Raw genomic sequence first — 19,216 nt, 5'->3', positions numbered from 1 at the left:
AGTACCTCTAACAGTACTAACATAGTACTACAGTACATACTGGTACACATGGTACACAGACAACAGTACCTCTAACAGTACTAACATAGTACCACAGTACATACTGCTACACATGGTAATCAGACAACAGTACCTCTAACAGTACTAACATAGTACCACAGTACATACTGGTACACATGGTACACAGACAACAGTACCTCTAACAGTACTAACATAGTACCACAGTACATACTGGTACACATGGTACACAGACAACAGTACCTCTAACAGTACTAACATAGTACTACAGTACTATAACGGGTGTTTCTCTTCTCAGGATGGTCCGGGAGAGGCTGAAAAATGAGGTGCAGAAGATGCAGGGGGAGTTCTTGGGGTTCAGACCTGGTCTGGTGGTTTTACAGGTTGGTCAGTCAGGGACTGTTTGGCGGTTGTTGGTTAGATTCCCTGCGATACTTTTACTTGATCATGGGTCGTACAGAGTCATGTCTGCAGTCTGCAGGTTGGTTCCCCGGTTTGTTGGTTTAATCAGTTTTTGTTGACTCGTTGGTTTGTGTTGATGCTCAATAATCCAGCTGAGGGAGGCACAGAGGGTTGAACCAGTTCATCTGGACACAGCGTTTATTGACAGATATACGCGTCATCACTCATCTAAGTGATCGCTTCAGTCTAAACAGGCAGTCTGTATGACATTAAAAAACGACCCCACCCTTAGCAGTAGGACCACCCTTAACACTGACCAAGTGTGTCTGCTGCTGAAGCTGTGGCTGCAGTCCACGTACTTCACATACAGGGGGCAGTATTATAGGCAGAGGCATGGGTGTGCTACGGGTTCCCCAGTCTCACCTGTAGTGGCCAACTTGTATATGGAGGAAGTGGAAAAGAGGCTCTGATGTCCTGTCCAGGGACCCCGCCTCGCCATTGGCTCAGATTTGTGGACGACACCTGGGTTCACATTAAATCTCAGGTCGTACCACATTCCACCGACCACATGAACTCTGTGGACAGACACCACATCCGGTTCACCAGGGAGGATGTGGAACGTGACAGGTTGGTCTTCTTACACTGTGAAAGTGCAGTTGGTGACGGGGGACATTCGATCGTTGATGTTTACCGTAAACCAACACATACTGATCAGTACTTAAGGTCTGACTCTCATCATCCACTGGAGCACAAACTAGGAGTCATCAGGACGCTGGACCACCGAGCTGAGAACGTCCCACCGACACAGCGGCCGGGGAAGGGGAGAAACCCCACATTAAACAGGCCCTGGTTAAGTGTGGTTATTATCCTAACTGGGTGTTTGTCAAAGCCAGGAAGACCCCAAACACTGCACCAGCCGATCGGAGAGGAGAACCAGAGCTGTCTAGGAGTAAACCAGTGGTGAGTCCAGATGTGGAGGGAGTGACAGAAGAGTTGAGATCCATATTTTCCAAACACCACGTCTCAGTTGCTTTCAAACCCCAAAACACGCTGCTCCAGAAGTTGGTCCACCTCAAGGATCAGGTCCCCCGGCACAAACAGGGCAATATAGTGTAGCTGTTAAGTGCCAGGAGGATTGCCGTGACTTGTACATCGGGGAAACCAAACAGACTCTGGCCAAGAGGATGACACAACACAGGAGAGCTAACACGTCAGACCAGGACTCCACAGTCTACACCATCTACAGACCAGGACTCCAATGTCTACACCATCTACAGACCAGGACTCTACAGTCTACACCATCTACAGGCCAGGACTCCACAGTCTACACCATCTACAGACCAGGACTCCACAGTCTACACCATCTACAGACCAGGACTCCACAGTCTACACCATCTACAGACCAGGACTCCACAGTCTACACCATCTACAGGCCAGGACTCCACAGTCTACACCATCTACAGACCAGGACTCCATAGTCTACACCATCTACAGGCCAGGACTCCACAGTCTACACCATCTACAGACCAGGACTCCACAGTCTACACCATCTACAGGCCAGGACTCCACAGTCTACACCATTTACAGACCAGGACTCCACAGTCTACACCATCTACAGGCCAGGACTCCACAGTCTACACCATCTACAGACCAGGACTCCACAGTCTACATCATCTACAGACCAGGACTCCACAGTCTACATCATCTACAGACCAGGACTCCACAGTCTACACCATCTACAGGCCAGGACTCCACAGTCTACACCATCCACGGACCAGGACTCCACAGTGTACACCATCTACAGGCCAGGACTCCACAGTCTACACCATCTACAGGCCAGGACTCCACAGTCTACACCATCTACAGGCCAGGACTCCACAGTCTACACCATCTACAGGCCAGGACTCCACAGTCTACACCATTTACAGACCAGGACTCCACAGTCTACACCATCTACAGGCCAGGACTCCACAGTCTACACCATCTACAGGCCAGGACTCCACAGTCTACACCATCTACAGGCCAGGACTCCACAGTCTACACCATTTACAGACCAGGACTCCACAGTCTACACCATCTACAGGCCAGGACTCCATAGTCTACACCATCTACAGGCCAGGACTCCACAGTCTACATCATCTACAGACCAGGACTCCACAGTCTACACCATCTACAGACCAGGACTCCACAGTCTACACCATCTACAGGCCAGGACTCAACAGTCTACACCATCTACAGACCAGGACTCCACAGTCTACACCATCTACAGGCCAGGACTCCACAGTCTACACCATCTACAGGCCAGGACTCCACAGTCTACACCATCTACAGACCAGGACTCCACAGTCTACACCATCTACAGACCAGGACTCCACAGTCTACACCATCTACAGACCAGGACTCCACAGTCTACACCATCTACAGGCCAGGACTCCACAGTCTACACCATCTACAGACCAGGACTCCACAGTCTACACCATCTACAGGCCAGGACTCCACAGTCTACACCATTTACAGACCAGGACTCCACAGTCTACACCATCTACAGGCTGGTGGCCACTCTTTCAGGATGAGGATGTGCACATCTTTGATAGGGAGGAACGCTGGTTTGAACGGGGAGTCAAAGAGGCCACCTATGTGAAGAGGGAACGACCATCCCTGAACCGGTGGGGGGGGGGGGGCTAAGAGTACATCTGTCACCATCTTACAATGTTGTGACTGCAACTATTCCCCAACCCTCTGTGAACAGTACACATGACACCATTGTAACTCTAGTTAAAGGTCACACCCATATTTGCATATGAAACTGGTGGTTGGTTGGGTCGTTATGCCACTGTGTTGTTTCTAAGGGTGGGGACACCTGCAGTCAGGTGAGACTGAAGAGGTCCCTCAGGTGATGATGAAACGTAGCTGTCAATAAACGCTGTGTCCAGATGAGCTGATTCAACCTTCTTTGGTTTTGTTGACATGTACACTACCGTTCAAAAGTTTGGGATCACCCAAACAATTTTGTGTTTTCCATGAAAAGTCACACTTATTCACCACCATATGTTGTGAAATGAATAGAAAATAGAGTCAAGACATTGACAAGGTTAGAAATAATGATTTGTATTTGAAATAAGATTTTTTTTACATCAAACTTTGCTTTCGTCAAAGAATCCTCCATTTGCAGCAATTACAGCATTGCAGACCTTTGGCATTCTAGCTGTTAATTTGTTGAGGTAATCTGGAGAAATTGCACCCCACGCTTCCAGAAGCAGCTCCCACAAGTTGGATTGGTTGGATGGGCACTTCTTTGAGCAGATTGAGTTTCTGGAGCATCACATTTGTGGGGTCAATTAAACGCTCAAAATGGCCAAAAAAAGAGAACTTTCATCTGAAACTCGACAGTCTATTCTTGTTCTTAGAAATGAAGGCTATTCCATGCGAGAAATTGCTAAGAAATTGAAGATTTCCTACACCGGTGTGTACTACTCCCTTCAGAAGACAGCACAAACAGGCTCTAACCAGAGTAGAAAAAGAAGTGGGAGGCCGCGTTGCACAACTGAGCAAGAAGATAAGTACATTAGAGTCTCTAGTTTGAGAAACAGACGCCTCACAGGTCCCCAACTGGCATCTTCATTAAATAGTACCTGTTAGAGCCTGTTTGTGCTGTCCTCTGAAGGGAGTAGTACACACCGGTGTAGGAAATCTTCAATTTCTTAGCAATTTCTCGCATGGAATAGCCTTCATTTCTAAGAACAAGAATAGACTGTCGAGTTTCAGATGAAAGTTCTCTTTTTCTGGCCATTTTGAGCGTTTAATTGACCCCACAAATGTGATGCTCCAGAAACTCAATCTGCTCAAAGAAGTGCCCATCCAACCAATCCAACTTGTGGGAGCTGCTTCTGGAAGCGTGGGGTGCAATTTCTCCAGATTACCTCAACAAATTAACAGCTAGAATGCCAAAGGTCTGCAATGCTGTAATTGCTGCAAATGGAGGATTCTTTAACGAAAGCAAAGTTTGATGTAAAAAAATCTTATTTCAAATAAAAATCATTATTTCTAACCTTGTCAATGTCTTGACTCTATTTTCTATTCATTTCACAACATATGGTGGTGAATAAGTGTGACTTTTCATGGAAAACACGAAATTGTTTGGGTGATCCCAAACTTTTGAACGGTAGTGTAGGTTTTATTTGTTTGTTTGTTTTTTTCCATTTCACTTTGGAATGTACCATTATGAAGTAATTTGCAGCAAAGCTTATATCATTTTATATGTTTTGACATCGTGAGGGAAGTTTTCCCTGCTAAGGCGATGCTAACGTACTACACCTTTTAAGCCTCCTGAGTGTTCTTATCAACTTGTTGCTGTTAAAAGTGATTAAAAGTCCGTTCATTGGTCTTGTAGGTTGGTGACAGAGACGACTCCAACCTCTACATTAGCATGAAGCTAAAGGCTGCAGCTGAGGTACGCAGCCGCGGGTGGAGGAGCTGGGCTACCACTGTGCTGACGTTTCATTTCTTCGCTGACTTGCTGACTGGTCTCTTCTTTACGCTCTTCAGATTGGAATCAATGCGAACCATGTCCGGCTGCCAAAGAGCACTACGGAAGACGAGGTCAGTGGGAAATCCGCACAAAAATAAATCTACGATAAGATAACATGACATAAAGCTTAGCTACTGGGCAAAACTACAATTTTATCCAAATTGAATTCCTCTTAATTAAGGTTGAGTGTTAATGAGCAAGTCTCATAGAAGAAACACAGCAGGTTCTCAGTCATGAAGCCTTTGATGCCCCGCGTGATCTATATTATTCTGCCGTGAATATTCTGATGATTCCCTAACGAAGGCCATAATGTCAAGGTCTCATGAAGCTAACACAACAGTTTATCCAATCGTCCTGCTGTCTACCCACAATCCTTTGTAACGCGTCACCACTTCCTTCACTTATGACCCCGGTAAATACACCCAGACTTAAAGGTTCATCAGGCCTTCACCAGATAAAGTCTGTTGAAAGTCACTTTTCTTCTGGGTTGTGTTTTTAGTCTGGTTTTTAGTTTTTGTCTGGTTTTCTGACATCTGGCCTGAATGACGGGGCGGTTTTGTTATACTGAAGTTGTGACGTCAGCAGCATGTTGACTTGTTATCAACTGAAAGACTGGGTTTGTGTAATGGAATAAGCAGGGTCTGTCATTTTTTTCCCTCTTTTTAGATTTTTTTCCCCCCCTTTTCTCCCCAATCGTATCCGGCCAATTACCCCACTCTTCCGAGCCGTCCCGGTCTCTGCTCCACCCCCTCTGCCGATCCGGGGAGGGCTGCAGACTACCACAGGCCTCCTCCCAATACATGTGGAGTCGCCAGCCGCTTCTTTTCACCTGACAGTGAGGAGTTTCACCAGGGGGGCGTATCCCGTGGGAGGATCACGCTATCCCCCCCCCCCGAACAGGCGCCCCTGACCGACCAGAGGAGGCGCTAGTGCAGCGACCGGGACACATACATCCGCATTCCTACCTGCAGACACGGCCAATTGTCTCTGTGGGGATCCCCGACCAAGTCGGAGGTCACGCGGGGATTCAAGCCGGTGATCCCCGTGTTGGTAGGCAGCGGAATAGACCGCCGCGCCACCCGGAAGCCCCCCAGCAGAGTCTATCATGACGGACTGAACTAAAGAGCAAAGAGAAACGAGAACGTCTTAGGATCCCCATAAGCATACTTTGGTTTGGGAACAGGAGAGGTCAAAGGTCATTCAAAGGCAGGGGCAGGGTGAGGGTCAGAAAGATCATACGGCGCAATGAGAAAATAAAGTCACAAAGCGGCTCTTCTACGTGGCAGCATCACGGAGTTTTTCAGCACCTTCTGTTCTGGTCTGTACTCTGCAACAGAACGGGCTAAACAGATTATAAAAGTCAGACGGATAACAGTACATGTGGTCTAAACCTCCCAGGTCCTGAGCATCATCACCTCCATTAACGAGAACCTGTCTGTCCACGGTCTAATAGTCCAGCTGCCTCTGGACTCGCTGCAGCCAATCAACAGCGAGCGCGTCACCAACGCTGTCGCCCCCCACAAAGACGTGGACGGGTGAGTTTACATGACCGCCCATCACCTGGGGGAGACTCGCTACCTTCACATTTACCTCTGAGGCAAGCCAGCCGCTAACTCGTCGCATATTCAGGCCACAGGGTGACGCCATTGGGCAAAAGATCACTGATGCGTCAATACAAAGGTGGGTGGGGTGGGGTGGGGGGTGGGGAGACGCACACAAAATTGACTGATACCAGGGGCCTCGTGTATCAGTCGTTACTATGGGCAGATTCGTGCGTACACACCCAAGGGATTTTTCAGCCCCGAAGTTTGTCTCAGAGGCCAGTGTAGAACCTGGGTGACCCCTGAATTTAGACGCCGGTTGGCTCACACTGATGCCTTTGCAGGCCTGGCTGATCGCTCGTTGCAAGAGGTAGACAACAGATGTTAGCAGGAAGGAATTAATAATAACCATCATGCTTTGCTGCTCACTGGCTGTCAGACAAACTTGAGGGCTAAAAAAATGCCATGGGTGTGTAGGAACAGATTCGCCCATGGTAACGAGTGATACACGAAGCCCCCAGGTGAGCAGAGTATAAAGCTAGAACCTCAAGTAAGGCTGGCGATACATGGGCCTGGGGGGGGGGGTCCCCAGTGGCTCTCGGGGGAGGGGGGGTCCCCCCAGTGGCAGAGTAATTGAACAGCTTCACAGAACGGAGCAGTGACCAGCATGGTGACGGTGGTCGCCCCCAAAAACATCAGGATTTGCATGGATCCTGAAGACCTGAACACGGCGATTAGACGAGAGCACAGGAAGTGGCGTCACGATGCCCAGCGCGAAATACTTCCGTGTTGGATGCAAACCAAGGGTTTTATAACAAAACTGGATGAAGTCATTATCCTGTGTGTGTGTGTGTGTGTGTGTGTGTGTGTGTGTCCAGTCTAACCAGTGTAAATGCAGGGAAGCTGTCTCGTGGAGACATGGGTGACTGTTTTATTCCCTGTACTCCTAACGGCTGCATGGAGCTGATCAGGCAGACAGGTAAGCTGATCAGACAGACGGGTAACGTTGTCAGACAGACAGGTAACGTTGTCAGACAGACGGGTGTACTGTATCTGTCTCTCTGTGTAGGCGTGTCCGTGGCCGGTAAACATGCGGTAGTGATAGGTCGCAGTAAGATTGTCGGAGCTCCGATGCACGACCTCCTGCTGTGGAACCACGCCACGGTGACCACCTGTCACTCAAAAACAAGAGACCTCCCCACACAGGTGAGATAACCCCGCCCCCCCCACACACCAGGAGACACAGCCCTCTCAAAGTTTCAGTGTTTCTCTCCCAGTTTACCGGTTAATATCAAATTAACATATATCATGTGAGCTAGCTCAAGGCTAATCCATGACTTAGCAATACATCCTACATATTATATATATATATATATATATATATATATAGATGATAAACGTGCAGGTTCTTGGGGAGACGTGGGGGACGTATTCAGCTCTATAATATTCTGCACTTTTGTAAATAGACAATTTGAATGGATGCTGGACTTCACGGAGGTCATCCAGGTGTGTCATTTACACTATCCACTGGGGGGCGCTGTATGCACGTTTCTGCTGTGTTTGTTTATTGTTTGATTATTTCTTTGAAGGATTAGAAATATGGGATACTGTACTTGTTCAGAAGAATGCATTACCTTGGATACCAGAATACAGAACTGGGATGAGCTGCATTCGCCTCCTGTGCTCCTCACAGGGAGGAGCAGCCTCGGGACTCCCTGGAGTTAGACGCGAGTTGAACAGTCTCCTCTCTGTTGAAAGACATGTCATGTGGTGGATGCTGCTGCTGTCTGAACGTGTCCACTTTGTCCCTGTCACATGTACTGCTGCTGTCTGGACCTGTCCACTTTGTCCCTGTCACATGTACTGCTGCTGTCTGGACCTGTCCACTTTGTCCCTGTCATATGTACTGCTGCTGTCTGGACCTGTCCGCTTTGTCCCTGTCACATGTACTGCTGCTGTCTGAACCTGTCCACTTTGTCCCTGTCATATGTACTGCTGCTGTCTGAACGTGTCCACTTTGTCCCTGTCAGATGTACTGCTGCTGTCTGAACGTGTCCACTTTGTCCCTGTCACATGTACTGCTGCTGTCTGAACCTGTCCACTTTGTCCCTGTCACATGTACTGCTGCTGTCTGAACCTGTCCTCTTTGTCCCTGTCACATGTACTGCTGCTGTCTGAACCTGTCCTTTGTCCCTGTCACATGTACTGCTGCTGTCCGAACCTGTCCGCTTTGTCCCTGTCACATGTACTGCTGCTGTCTGAACCTGTCCACTTTGTCCCTGTCACATGTACTGCTGCTGTCTGAACCTGTCCACTTTGTCGCTGTCAGATGTACTGCTGCTGTCTGAACCTGTCCACTTTGTCCCTGTCACATGTACTGGTTTTACTGTTTGTGTACTTTGTGTGTACATTGTTTTGTGTGTGTGTGTTGTAGTCATGTTTCTAATAACGATGGTTGATTTTACACTTTTTACACCTTGTAATGTATAATTTATTTTTCATTACGTATTTGCAGGGCAGCATTGTAATTTAGAGGTTTGATCTCAATTGGTCTACCCCTGATTAAATAAAGGCTATCTATCTGTCTATCTATCTATCTATCTATCTATCTATCTGTCTGTCTGTCTGTCTGTCTGTCTGTCTGTCTGTCTGTCTGTCTATCTATCTATCTGTCTGTCTGTCTGTCTGTCTGTCTGTCTATCTATCTATCTGTCTCTATCTATCTATCTATCTATCTATCTATCTATCTGCCTGCCTGCCTGCCTGTCTGTCTCTCCCCTGGTTACGAAGAGCTGCCTTCTTCTTCTATCCTGTGTAATCAGGAAACAGTTTCTCACACACCTGTCATTCCATAAGGTCAAAGAGCAGCCATGTGCCTTGCTCCAGGGCAGAGGTGACGTTCGGTGGGTCTTCTCCTTCCAGGTGGGTCGGGCGGACATCTTGGTGGTTGGGGCTGGCCGGGCGGAGATGGTGAGAGGAGAGTGGGTGAAGGAGGGAGCCGTGGTCATCGACTGTGGTATCAACCACCTGCCAGGTACCAACCATCAACTTACCCAGAATCCTTCACTCCTGAGGCAACATGGTTGTTTTCGCTTCATCCTTTTGGTCCATTTACGGCAGTGGTTCTCAACCTTTTTGGGGTCCTGGACCCCCTGCGTATTTTTGATCTACCCCGAGGACCCCTCCACCTGATCTTGGGGGAGGGGGGTTGCAATTTGATAGAAACAGTAGAAACTGCATTTTAAATTGCGTTATAGCATTTATTCACTCTTTGGGGCAAAAATAAGAGCTTTCAGTTGTAACTTAGATATAGTTAACAAAACAGAATTCTTATGCAGTAACTTTCAGATATATGTAACAAAACAGAATATGTATTCAGTAACTTTCAGATATATGTAACAAAACAGAATATGTATTCAGTAACTTTCAGATATATGTAACGAAACAGAATATGTATTCAGTAACTTTCAGATATATGTAACAAAACAGAATATGTATTCAGTAACTTTCAGATATATGTAACAAAACAGAATATGTATTCAGTAACTTTCAGATATATGTAACAACACAGAATATGTATTCAGTAACTTTCAGATATATGTAACAAAACAGAATATGTATTCAGTAACTTTCAGATATATGTAACAAAACAGAATATGTATTCAGTAACTTTCAGATATATGTAACAAAACAGAATATGTATTCAGTAACTTTCAGATATATGTAACAACAGAATTTTTATGCAGTAACTTTTAACAATGCAAACGGGAGCGAGATCTCTTATTAAAATACAATAAATTACACTTGTGAAACAGATGTAATTAGAGAAAAAAGTCCCGTTACCCTTTATAGTTTAGGTAGATAAAGGTCTCGGTCACATTTGAGTAAAATAATCCTATTTCTATAAATGTCATAGGATCTTTTTTTTAAAGATATTTTATTTTCACGGACCCCTTGCAATTACACCACGGACCACTAGGGGTCCGCGGACCCCCGGTTGAGAAACACTGGTCTATGGGGACAATGCGTTTTGGGCCGCAGGGGATTTTTCGCTGCAATACCGCGAGTGACCACTGGAAAAAAATTGGCTGCAAGGCTGAGCGGCGGCGCCGTATCCGGTCCTACTGTAATACATCCATGCTGCTGGCTCGTTGACGCGTCGCTTCCTGTTAATTGACCTTTGACCTTTCCCGCTGCCGGCAGATGAGACGAGGGCGGGGGGAAAGCGGGTGGTGGGAGATGTCCACTACCCGTCGGCCCAGCAGAGGGCAGCCTTCATCACCCCCGTGCCTGGAGGGGTGGGGCCCATGACAGTCGCCATGCTGATGGAGGTACGGCGCCCCCTTCTTTCCTTCGGTCAGCAGGGCGCGTGTTTCCCACCGCAGTTGGAGGTAACAGAGGGCCTGTGCGGTGTCCATGAGAGAGGAGGCGGGAGATGGCGACCGGAGCTGAGAAACATGTGGAAGCATCCGTAACCATTATTTCAGTTTTCACATTGTCTTAGAGAACCCCGAACCAGATAAGACAAGGTTATAAAAGGATTAAAACTCAGCGTTTGTAAACACAAACTTAAAGAAAATGTCATGAGATGTTTTTTCATGCTGGATCAAAACGTGTTTGACTTCCATCAGATCTGCCTGACACCATCTTTTCCCCGTAGCAGCAAAACCAAAGCAGAGTTTTAACATGAAACCTGGGTCAGCGTGTCCCTTTGTGAAATGAGCATGGCTGAGATGACCGCTTGTTCCTCAGCCAATAGGAACGCGGCCTGACGGCGACATGTGGCCATGTCTACAGGTCGTCCAGCTGGGGGGGGGGGCCCACCTGGACGACCTGTACACACGTGGCCATGTCTACAGGTCGTCCAGCTGGGGGGGGGGGCCCACCTTGACGACCTGTACACGCGTGGCCATGTCTACAGGTCATCCAGCTGGTGGAGGTTCACCTTGACGACCTGTACACGCGTGGCCATGTCTACAGGTCGTCGAGCTGGCGGAGGTTCACCTGGATGACCTGTACACACATGGCCATGTCTACAGGTCGTCCAGCTGGTGGGGGTCCACCTGGACGACCTGTACACACGTGGCCATGTCTACAGGTCATCCAGCTGGTGGAGGTTCACCTGGACGACCTGTGTACTGGCCACATGTCTACAGGTCGTCGAGCTGGTGGAGGTTCACCTGGACGACCTGTACACACACGGCCATGTCTACAGGTCATCCAGCTGGTGGAGGTTCACCTGGATGACCTGTGTACTGGCCACATGTCTACAGGTCATCCAGCTGGTGGAGGTTCACCTGGACGACCTGTGTACTGGCCACATGTCTACAGGTCGTCGAGCTGGCGGAGGTTCACCTGGATGACCTGTACACACATGGCCATGTCTACAAGTTGTCCAGCTGGTGGGGGTCCACCTGGACGACCTGTGTACTGGCCACATGTCTACAGGTCGTCGAGCTGGTGGAGGTTCACCTGGATGACCTGTACACACGTGGCCATGTCTACAGGTCATCCAGCTGGTGGAGGTTCACCTGGATGACCTGTGTACTGGCCACATGTCTACAGGTCATCCAGCTGGTGGAGGTTCACCTGGATGACCTGTGTACTGGCCACATGTCTACAGGTCGTCGAGCTGGTGGAGGTTCACCTGGATGACCTGTGTACTGGCCACATGTCTACAGGTCATCCAGCTGGTGGGGGTCCACCTGGACGACCTGTGTACTGGCCACATGTCTACAGGTCATCCAGCTGGTGGAGGTTCACCTGGATGACCTGTGTACTGGCCACATGTCTACAGGTCGTCGAGCTGGTGGAGGTTCACCTGGACGACCTGTGTACTGGCCACATGTCTACAGGTCATCCAGCTGGTGGAGGTTCACCTGGATGACCTGTACACACACGGCCACGTCTACAGGTCATCCAGCTGGTGGAGGTTCACCTGGATGACCTGTGTACTGGCCACATGTCTACAGGTCATCCAGCTGGTGGGGGTCCACCTGGACGACCTGTGTACTGGCCACATGTCTACAGGTCGTCGAGCTGGTGGAGGTTCACCTGGATGACCTCTTGACTCCAAAACACAGCTAAACGCCGTGATGTCGATTTAATGGGTTGCCAGGTGACTCGTGTTCAGTGAGAAGCCCTGAGAACCTCAGTTTAAAGTAAACAGGTGTCATCTGTGAAGCACTCCGTAGTAGGCGAGTGGTAACTTCTACGGCGTCGGCTGGTCTGAGTCCTCTGCTGCTTCTCTACATTTCAAAGATTTAGTTTGAAGAATAAACTGAAGCTTGTTTCTCTGCTGGACATGTTAAATGACGTTATGTGTGTGTGTGTGTGGGGGGGGGGTGTAGAACACAGTTCAGAGTGCATGGAGGCTTTTGAAGAAACGGACCAGCAGGTGAAACACCAGCTACACCCGACAAACTCCTAAAGACACCCACACCAAGGTATTCACCATAGCTCCTGACCTCTGACCCCTAGAGAAGTACCTTAAAACCCTACAGAAGTATCCTCCACATTGTGTGTGTGTCTGTCTGGTCAGGAGACGGAGCAGTGGCTGTGTCAGTGAGTAATTTTTCTAGCATTTATTGCTGTGTTTCAGAGAGCTTGACACCAACCAATGAGACATGCAGGCAGGGAACATCTGGATCATGACAACACAGGCAGGGAACATCTGGATCATGACAACACAGGCAGAGAACATCTGGATCATGACAACACAGGCAGAGAACATCTGGATCATGACAACACAGGCAGAGAACATCTGGATCACGACAAAGAACATCGAGTATAATTTGTGCTTCTGCTCAGTCCCTCAGTTCGCTTGTTGCTTTTAACACCTGTAACATGGAGCTATGTGACAATAAAGCCTGACGGTGTGCAGAAATCTGTGTGTGTGTGTGTGTGTGTGGGGTGGGGGGGTGGGGGTGAGGACGTACCCGTGTTGTTACAGCGGTGGCTTCTTCGGGGAGCTGTCAGGCCAGTGTGCCCGGGTGACGTCATCGCGGTGCAGTCGCGACAGCTCGCATTCCTGACACTCCTCTCTTTTTAGCCTTCTCGGTTCGCGAAAAGTCCGGTTGTTTAAAAATCAAATTTCGTGACCCTTTTTTTGTTGTTGTTGTTGTGGGTTGCTAGCTACCTAGCTTACTTGCCACTGGTATTCAAAAACACATAACAGCAAATATTGGACGTTTCGTAACGTTAGCTAGCTAGCTAGCCAACAAGGCGATCAACCAGTAGGTGAACTTCCGCCTAAACGTACGCTTTTTTTGTGCTTTCCGAAAAACATATGCTAATATAAACAATTGCAAGTCGAATATAAAAGGTGACCCTGCGCATGTGTTGTACGACGGCGCTAAAAAGAGCAACGCTATTCAACCTGTTTTTGCCTGCAATATTACGACCCTACCATCTACAGCGAGAGAGGAACGTCAGGAACCTTTATTTCCATGAGATGAGTCTACTGTTGCACTTAGTACAGAAACACAACTGACAACTACGAGGTTCGGCTGGTTTTTCTGTCTGTGTCTATTTGGCGAATGCAAGAAACAGATGTGGTCATTTTGGCTGATTTACATCCAAACACACGTAGAAATAAGAGAAATAAATGGAATAAGGAAGTTCCACCCAACTAACCACAGGAGATATAATCTTTCTCTGTACCAACAACCAGTTCACTTACAGACTGACAGAAGACAGCAGCAAAAGAGGGACAGACAGACAGACAGACAGACAGACAGACAGAGAGCAGAATGGCTGAGTTGAGGATGAGTGAAATATCTTTATTTCCAGTAGCGCACCGAGCATTTCAGACCTAGGCCTTCGGTGAGACGTCACCTCCTCATAATGACCCAAAGACAGCCGTCATATCGCCACGCTACAATGTCTTAGTCGCAAAAGTGCTTATCATCACCATCATCATTATTTGATGATTACTGAAAGTAATCCTGCTGGGCATATAAACATGCTATCAAGAAACTCAACAAACACGTCCCAGCCGGGCCGCTGGGCAGAACAACAATCAAACAGTAAGCAAATCACATTTGACTCAGCAGTGTTGTCTATTTGAAGACAAAATCCGTTCCCCTTTCTTTCCGGATGAAAGGGTCCATCCCACGGCCGTACAGCACTCCTTCGGCTTTGAAACGAGACCAGCCAGGTTGTGGAAGCCTGTGTGGCTCCATGAGCCCTTCCCTGACCAGAACAGCAAGCAGGCCCAGCAGCAGCAGTTCTCCGCCTGGCTCGGATCCAGGGAGCCACGGGTACCTTTCGGAGGTGCCTGCCTGGAAATGCCGCACATCCGTCTTCCCCGGTGGGGTCAGAGCCGCTACCTGTGGGGTCGGTCTGCCCGTCTCCACAATCCCTTGCTTTCCCCCAAACGATCGTCTTCAAAATGGCGCGACTAATAAATCTGCCACCGCATCATTCACTTCTCCTTGAGACATTGTTCTCGTTCACGGCTAGCTAGCTTAGCTAGCTAAATCAAAACCACAAATGCTAGCTAACGTTAGCCGCCACCTACCGCGACCTAGACGCTGCTGCTGATTGGCTGAACAATCGGTCACGTGGCTGTATGCAGCGAAGGTCCTTTGACGCTGTGTAAGAATACGCCCATCCGCTACACATCCAATCTGATTGGCTGGGTAATCTATCAATCCCGTATTAACGCCTAGCTTATTTAGATAGCGGAGAGCTTCACCCGAGGCGCTGGCAGGAGGAGTCTTCTCACACGGTTACAACAGAGGGAAACAGCTGATTGGATGATTTTTTTTTCTTTTTTGGCCGAGACAGCAAGCAGAGCCTCCCGAATTCATATGTGTAGTCGAAATGAAAATGTAATGCTATATTAACCAATTGATTAGAAGATTGTATTATATTTATGAAAGTGTTTTCCTTTTTCTGTGGAGTCTTGAGCCCTCACCGAAGGCCTAGAAGGCCCTGACGGTTCGCCGCAGATTATTTCTGATAATACTGTTTCCTGCAGCAGGTAAGAACACATTTTAATGTATCTTAGATAACAGCTTATGGATAAATAACAACATTCAGCAATATCGTATACATTTCCGCTCAACATTATTACATAATTTCTGAATCCCTCTTCATTCTATGAGGATCGTTCATTATGATGTTATTTAAAACATGCTGAATGGTTCATATAGTGAATTCCTGAAAGTCAAGATCTGAACGGCATTATCTGCCAGTCTTCAAATATATCTTCACACCAGCTGTGTTGGTACCAGCTGTGTTACAATGTGGATTTTATTCATTTGGATCATCTCATCATCTCATCTTCAGCCGCTTCTCCAGCGTCGGGTCGCGGTGACAGCAAGTTAAGTAGGGCACTCCAGACGTCCCTCTCCCTAGCAACGCCCTCCAGCTCCTCCTGGGGGATCCTAAGGAGTTCCCAGGCGAGATTGGACATGTAGTCCCTCCAGCGCTTTCTGGGTCTACCCCGGGGTCTCCTCCCAGTTGGCCGTGCCCGGTAAACCTCCAAAGGAAGGCGCCCAGGAGGCATCCTAATCAGATGCCCGAACCACCTCAACTGGCTCCTTTCGATGCCAAGGAGCAGAGACTCTACCCCGAGCTCCCTCCGGATGTCCGAGCTCCTCACCCTATCTCTAAGGCTGAGCCCAGACACCGTACGGAAGAAACTCATTTCAGCCACTTGTATCCACAATCTCAGCCTTTTGGTCACTACCCAAAGCTCATGACCATAGGTGAGGATTGGAACGAAGATTGACTGATAAACTCAGAGCTTTGCCTCCAGGCTCAGCTCCTTCTTCGCCACAACGGTCTGGTACAACGTCTGCATTACTGCTGATGCTGCACCAATCCGCCTGTCAATCTCCCGCTCCATCCTACCCTCACTCGTGAACAAGACCCCGAGATACTTGAACTCCTTCACTTGAGGCAACAACTCATCCCCAACCCGGAGGGATCAATCCATCATTTTCCGGTAGAGAACCATGGCCTCAGACTTGGAGGTGCTGACTCTTATCCCGGCCATTTCACACTCAGCTGCAAACCGCCCTCGTGCGTGGAGGTCGCGTTCTGATGAAGCCAACAAAACCACATCATCTGTGAAGAGCAGAGATGCAATTCTGAGGTTCCCAAAGGGGACACACTCCTCACCTTGGTTGCGCCTTGAGATCCCGTCCATGAATATCACAAACAGAATCGGAGATAATGGACAACAATGGCGGAGTCCAACACCCACCGAAAACGTGTTTGACTTTGTGCCAAGAATGCGGACACACTTTGGTTATACAAGGACCGGATGGCTTGTAGCAACTGCCCCGGTACCCCATACTCCCGCAGTACCCCCCACAGAGTGCCCCGGGGTACACGGTCGTAAGCCTTCTCCAAGTCCACAAAACACATGTAGACTGGCTGGTCAAACTCCCATGCTCTCAGATTTGGATCAATAAGAAATATTTTCTCCTCAGCAGTTACCGGACAAGGACCTCTCTACATATACAGGAGAGATGGAGATGATGAGGTCACTCTGCCATGTACCAGTGTGAGACCAGGACCAGGAAACTGTTTCAATACTACGTGGCTCTTCAATAACAATGATGATGAGACACAAGAATTGGTTTCTGGTGGTCAAGTTAAAAGGAAGGACTTCACCAACTCCAGAGCAGACAGACTGAGTATTACACCAAACTGTTCTCTGCTTATAAAGAAGGTGACAGGCGAGGACGTTGGTCGATACACCTGCCGACAAAAACTCCCAAACCAACCCACATTTGATGATTCTTACGTTCATCTTTCAGTTGTAAGCAGTGAGTATTTCCATTGTATCCTCTTCATCTTAATCCACATTCTTATAACTATTCAGAGCTGCTGCAGGACAGGTGGCAGTAATGACCACGGCAGTAATGTCTTAATGATGTTATAACTTTGTACCATGTGGCTGTCTTCCTCTACACACATCACCATCTTCTCCAGTGACTGGTCAGAAGACCGCTGACCACCTGACGCTCTCCTGCTCTGTGTGGACATATGAGCTGGCTATGAAGGTGGAGTGGGTGGAGGAGAAAGATAGTCAGATGAGCTGTGGTCCCAAGAAAAGAACAGTGTATTTCTGTAACTCCACTATGATGCTTTCAACCACCCAGAAGAAGGAGACATTCAGCTGTCAACTGACTGGTTTTAACAACAGACTGACGACGTTTGACTTCATCTTTCAAATCAGTGGTAAAGTATGATTTTGAGGTGTTCAAATGATGTCTTTTCACTTGGTCTGATAAACGGGACAGTGTGACCTCTTCAGAGACGCCCCTGTTCATTGGGTATCATTGCTTCCTCTGTCCAGAAAACAAAGAAAAAGCAGAAGACGATGAAAAAGAGACACGAGGCTCTGCCAACACAGCTAACATGACAATTACACCAAGTAAGGACTTTACATCCCTTTACTAACTTGTTTCTCTCTCTCTCTCTCTCTCTCTCTCTCTTTACTCGTCGGCGTCGCCAGGTCATCTTGCCAGGGCTTAAGTCCTGAACGTTTCTTGTGTAGCCCGAATATAATTTTAAATGTAAGCCCGACAAAAAGCGTAACGCTAAGACCCGAATGTCCTCAAATCCTGGAAGCACCCTTGCCTCTACTAACTTCTGTCTGTCTGTTTCTCTGTCTGTCTCTCTCACATATGGTTGTATGGTTCGTGTGTGTTAGTAGTCGTGGTAGTCACTGGCATGGATCTGTCCAAACTGATGTATGTATGTTCTAAAGCAGTTGAGAGCTGGGCCAGAGAGGCCGACCCATTTTTCTAATCTCTCAAGCAAAATATCATGATCAACAGTGTCGAAGGTGGCACTGAGATCCAGGAGCACAAGAACAGATAATTTTTTAGAATCTGTGTTCATATGCAGATCGTTCATAACTTTGATAAGTGCTGTTTCTGTGCTCTGGTGAGATCGAAAACATGACTGATAAATGGCTAGAAGGTTGTTTGATATTAATTACTTAAGTTGAGTTGAGAATAAACCTTTTTTCTCAAGTATTTCTCTGAGGAATGGTCAGTTGGAGATGGGCCTGTAGTTGGCAATGGTTGTCCCATCAAGGTTGCTCTTCTTCAGAAGTGATTTAATGACAGCTGTCTTAAGTGCTTCAGGAAACAGACCTGCCTGAATCAGAATCAGAATGAGAAACACTTTATTCTTAATTTCATTTCATGCACTTGCACACATGAAATAAAACGAAACAAGGTTTCCCCCAGCCCACAGCAGTGCAACACAAAGACAAAAGCACATATCCAAAAAACTACAAGAACATATATATCCAAATATAACATATATCTAAAATAAAAATAAAAATTACAGTCCAGGAGAACAAACGCCAGCCAGCATGACTGTCGGAACTGCTGGTCTGCATGGGCTAGCAGTTAGCTTAGCCTGCCCCGCTTCCGCGTCCTGTCAGACGGCCCTCGGTGTATCCTCTTCAGACGCAGCTCCGGTCAGGGCCGTGAGTCCTTGGGCCTCAGGCCGGTATAATGCCAAAGCGTGTAATACACCCGCTGCTCCAACGTGTCAGTGTCAAGGTTTGCCTCGCTCAGGCGTGAAAAGTACACGCGTGTATGAAGGTGCAGTTCCAGCAGGGGGCGATGATTAACTCAATGCCAGCAACTCCCCACGGATGGTAAAGAAGCATACAGCATTTTCCAAAATCCCTCCCCTAACCCTAACCCAACCATAACCCTAACAAGAACCCTAACCCTAACCTGCCTTC

At 47.9% G+C, this 19,216-nt stretch overlaps 1 protein-coding gene across 1 annotated transcript; it reads left to right on the top strand.

The window, feature by feature from the left end:
• The first annotated feature begins 317 nt into the window (after positions 1–317).
• Positions 318–13,369, top strand: LOC130124881 (C-1-tetrahydrofolate synthase, cytoplasmic-like). The gene is made up of 10 exons (XM_056294229.1): positions 318–401; positions 4,811–4,870; positions 4,966–5,019; positions 6,347–6,483; positions 7,368–7,468; positions 7,559–7,695; positions 9,412–9,523; positions 10,693–10,820; positions 12,840–12,935; positions 13,091–13,369. Exons 1-9 carry the CDS (start codon positions 318–320, stop codon positions 12,888–12,890), a joined length of 864 nt encoding a protein of 287 aa, XP_056150204.1. The 3' UTR covers positions 12,891–12,935; positions 13,091–13,369.
• The last annotated feature ends 5,847 nt before the right edge of the window (positions 13,370–19,216 follow it).

This window comes from Lampris incognitus, chromosome 15, assembly GCF_029633865.1.
Source record: "Lampris incognitus isolate fLamInc1 chromosome 15, fLamInc1.hap2, whole genome shotgun sequence".
Classification (NCBI taxonomy): domain Eukaryota; kingdom Metazoa; phylum Chordata; class Actinopteri; order Lampriformes; family Lampridae; genus Lampris; species Lampris incognitus.
This window is presented reverse-complemented; position numbering and strand designations above follow the sequence as displayed.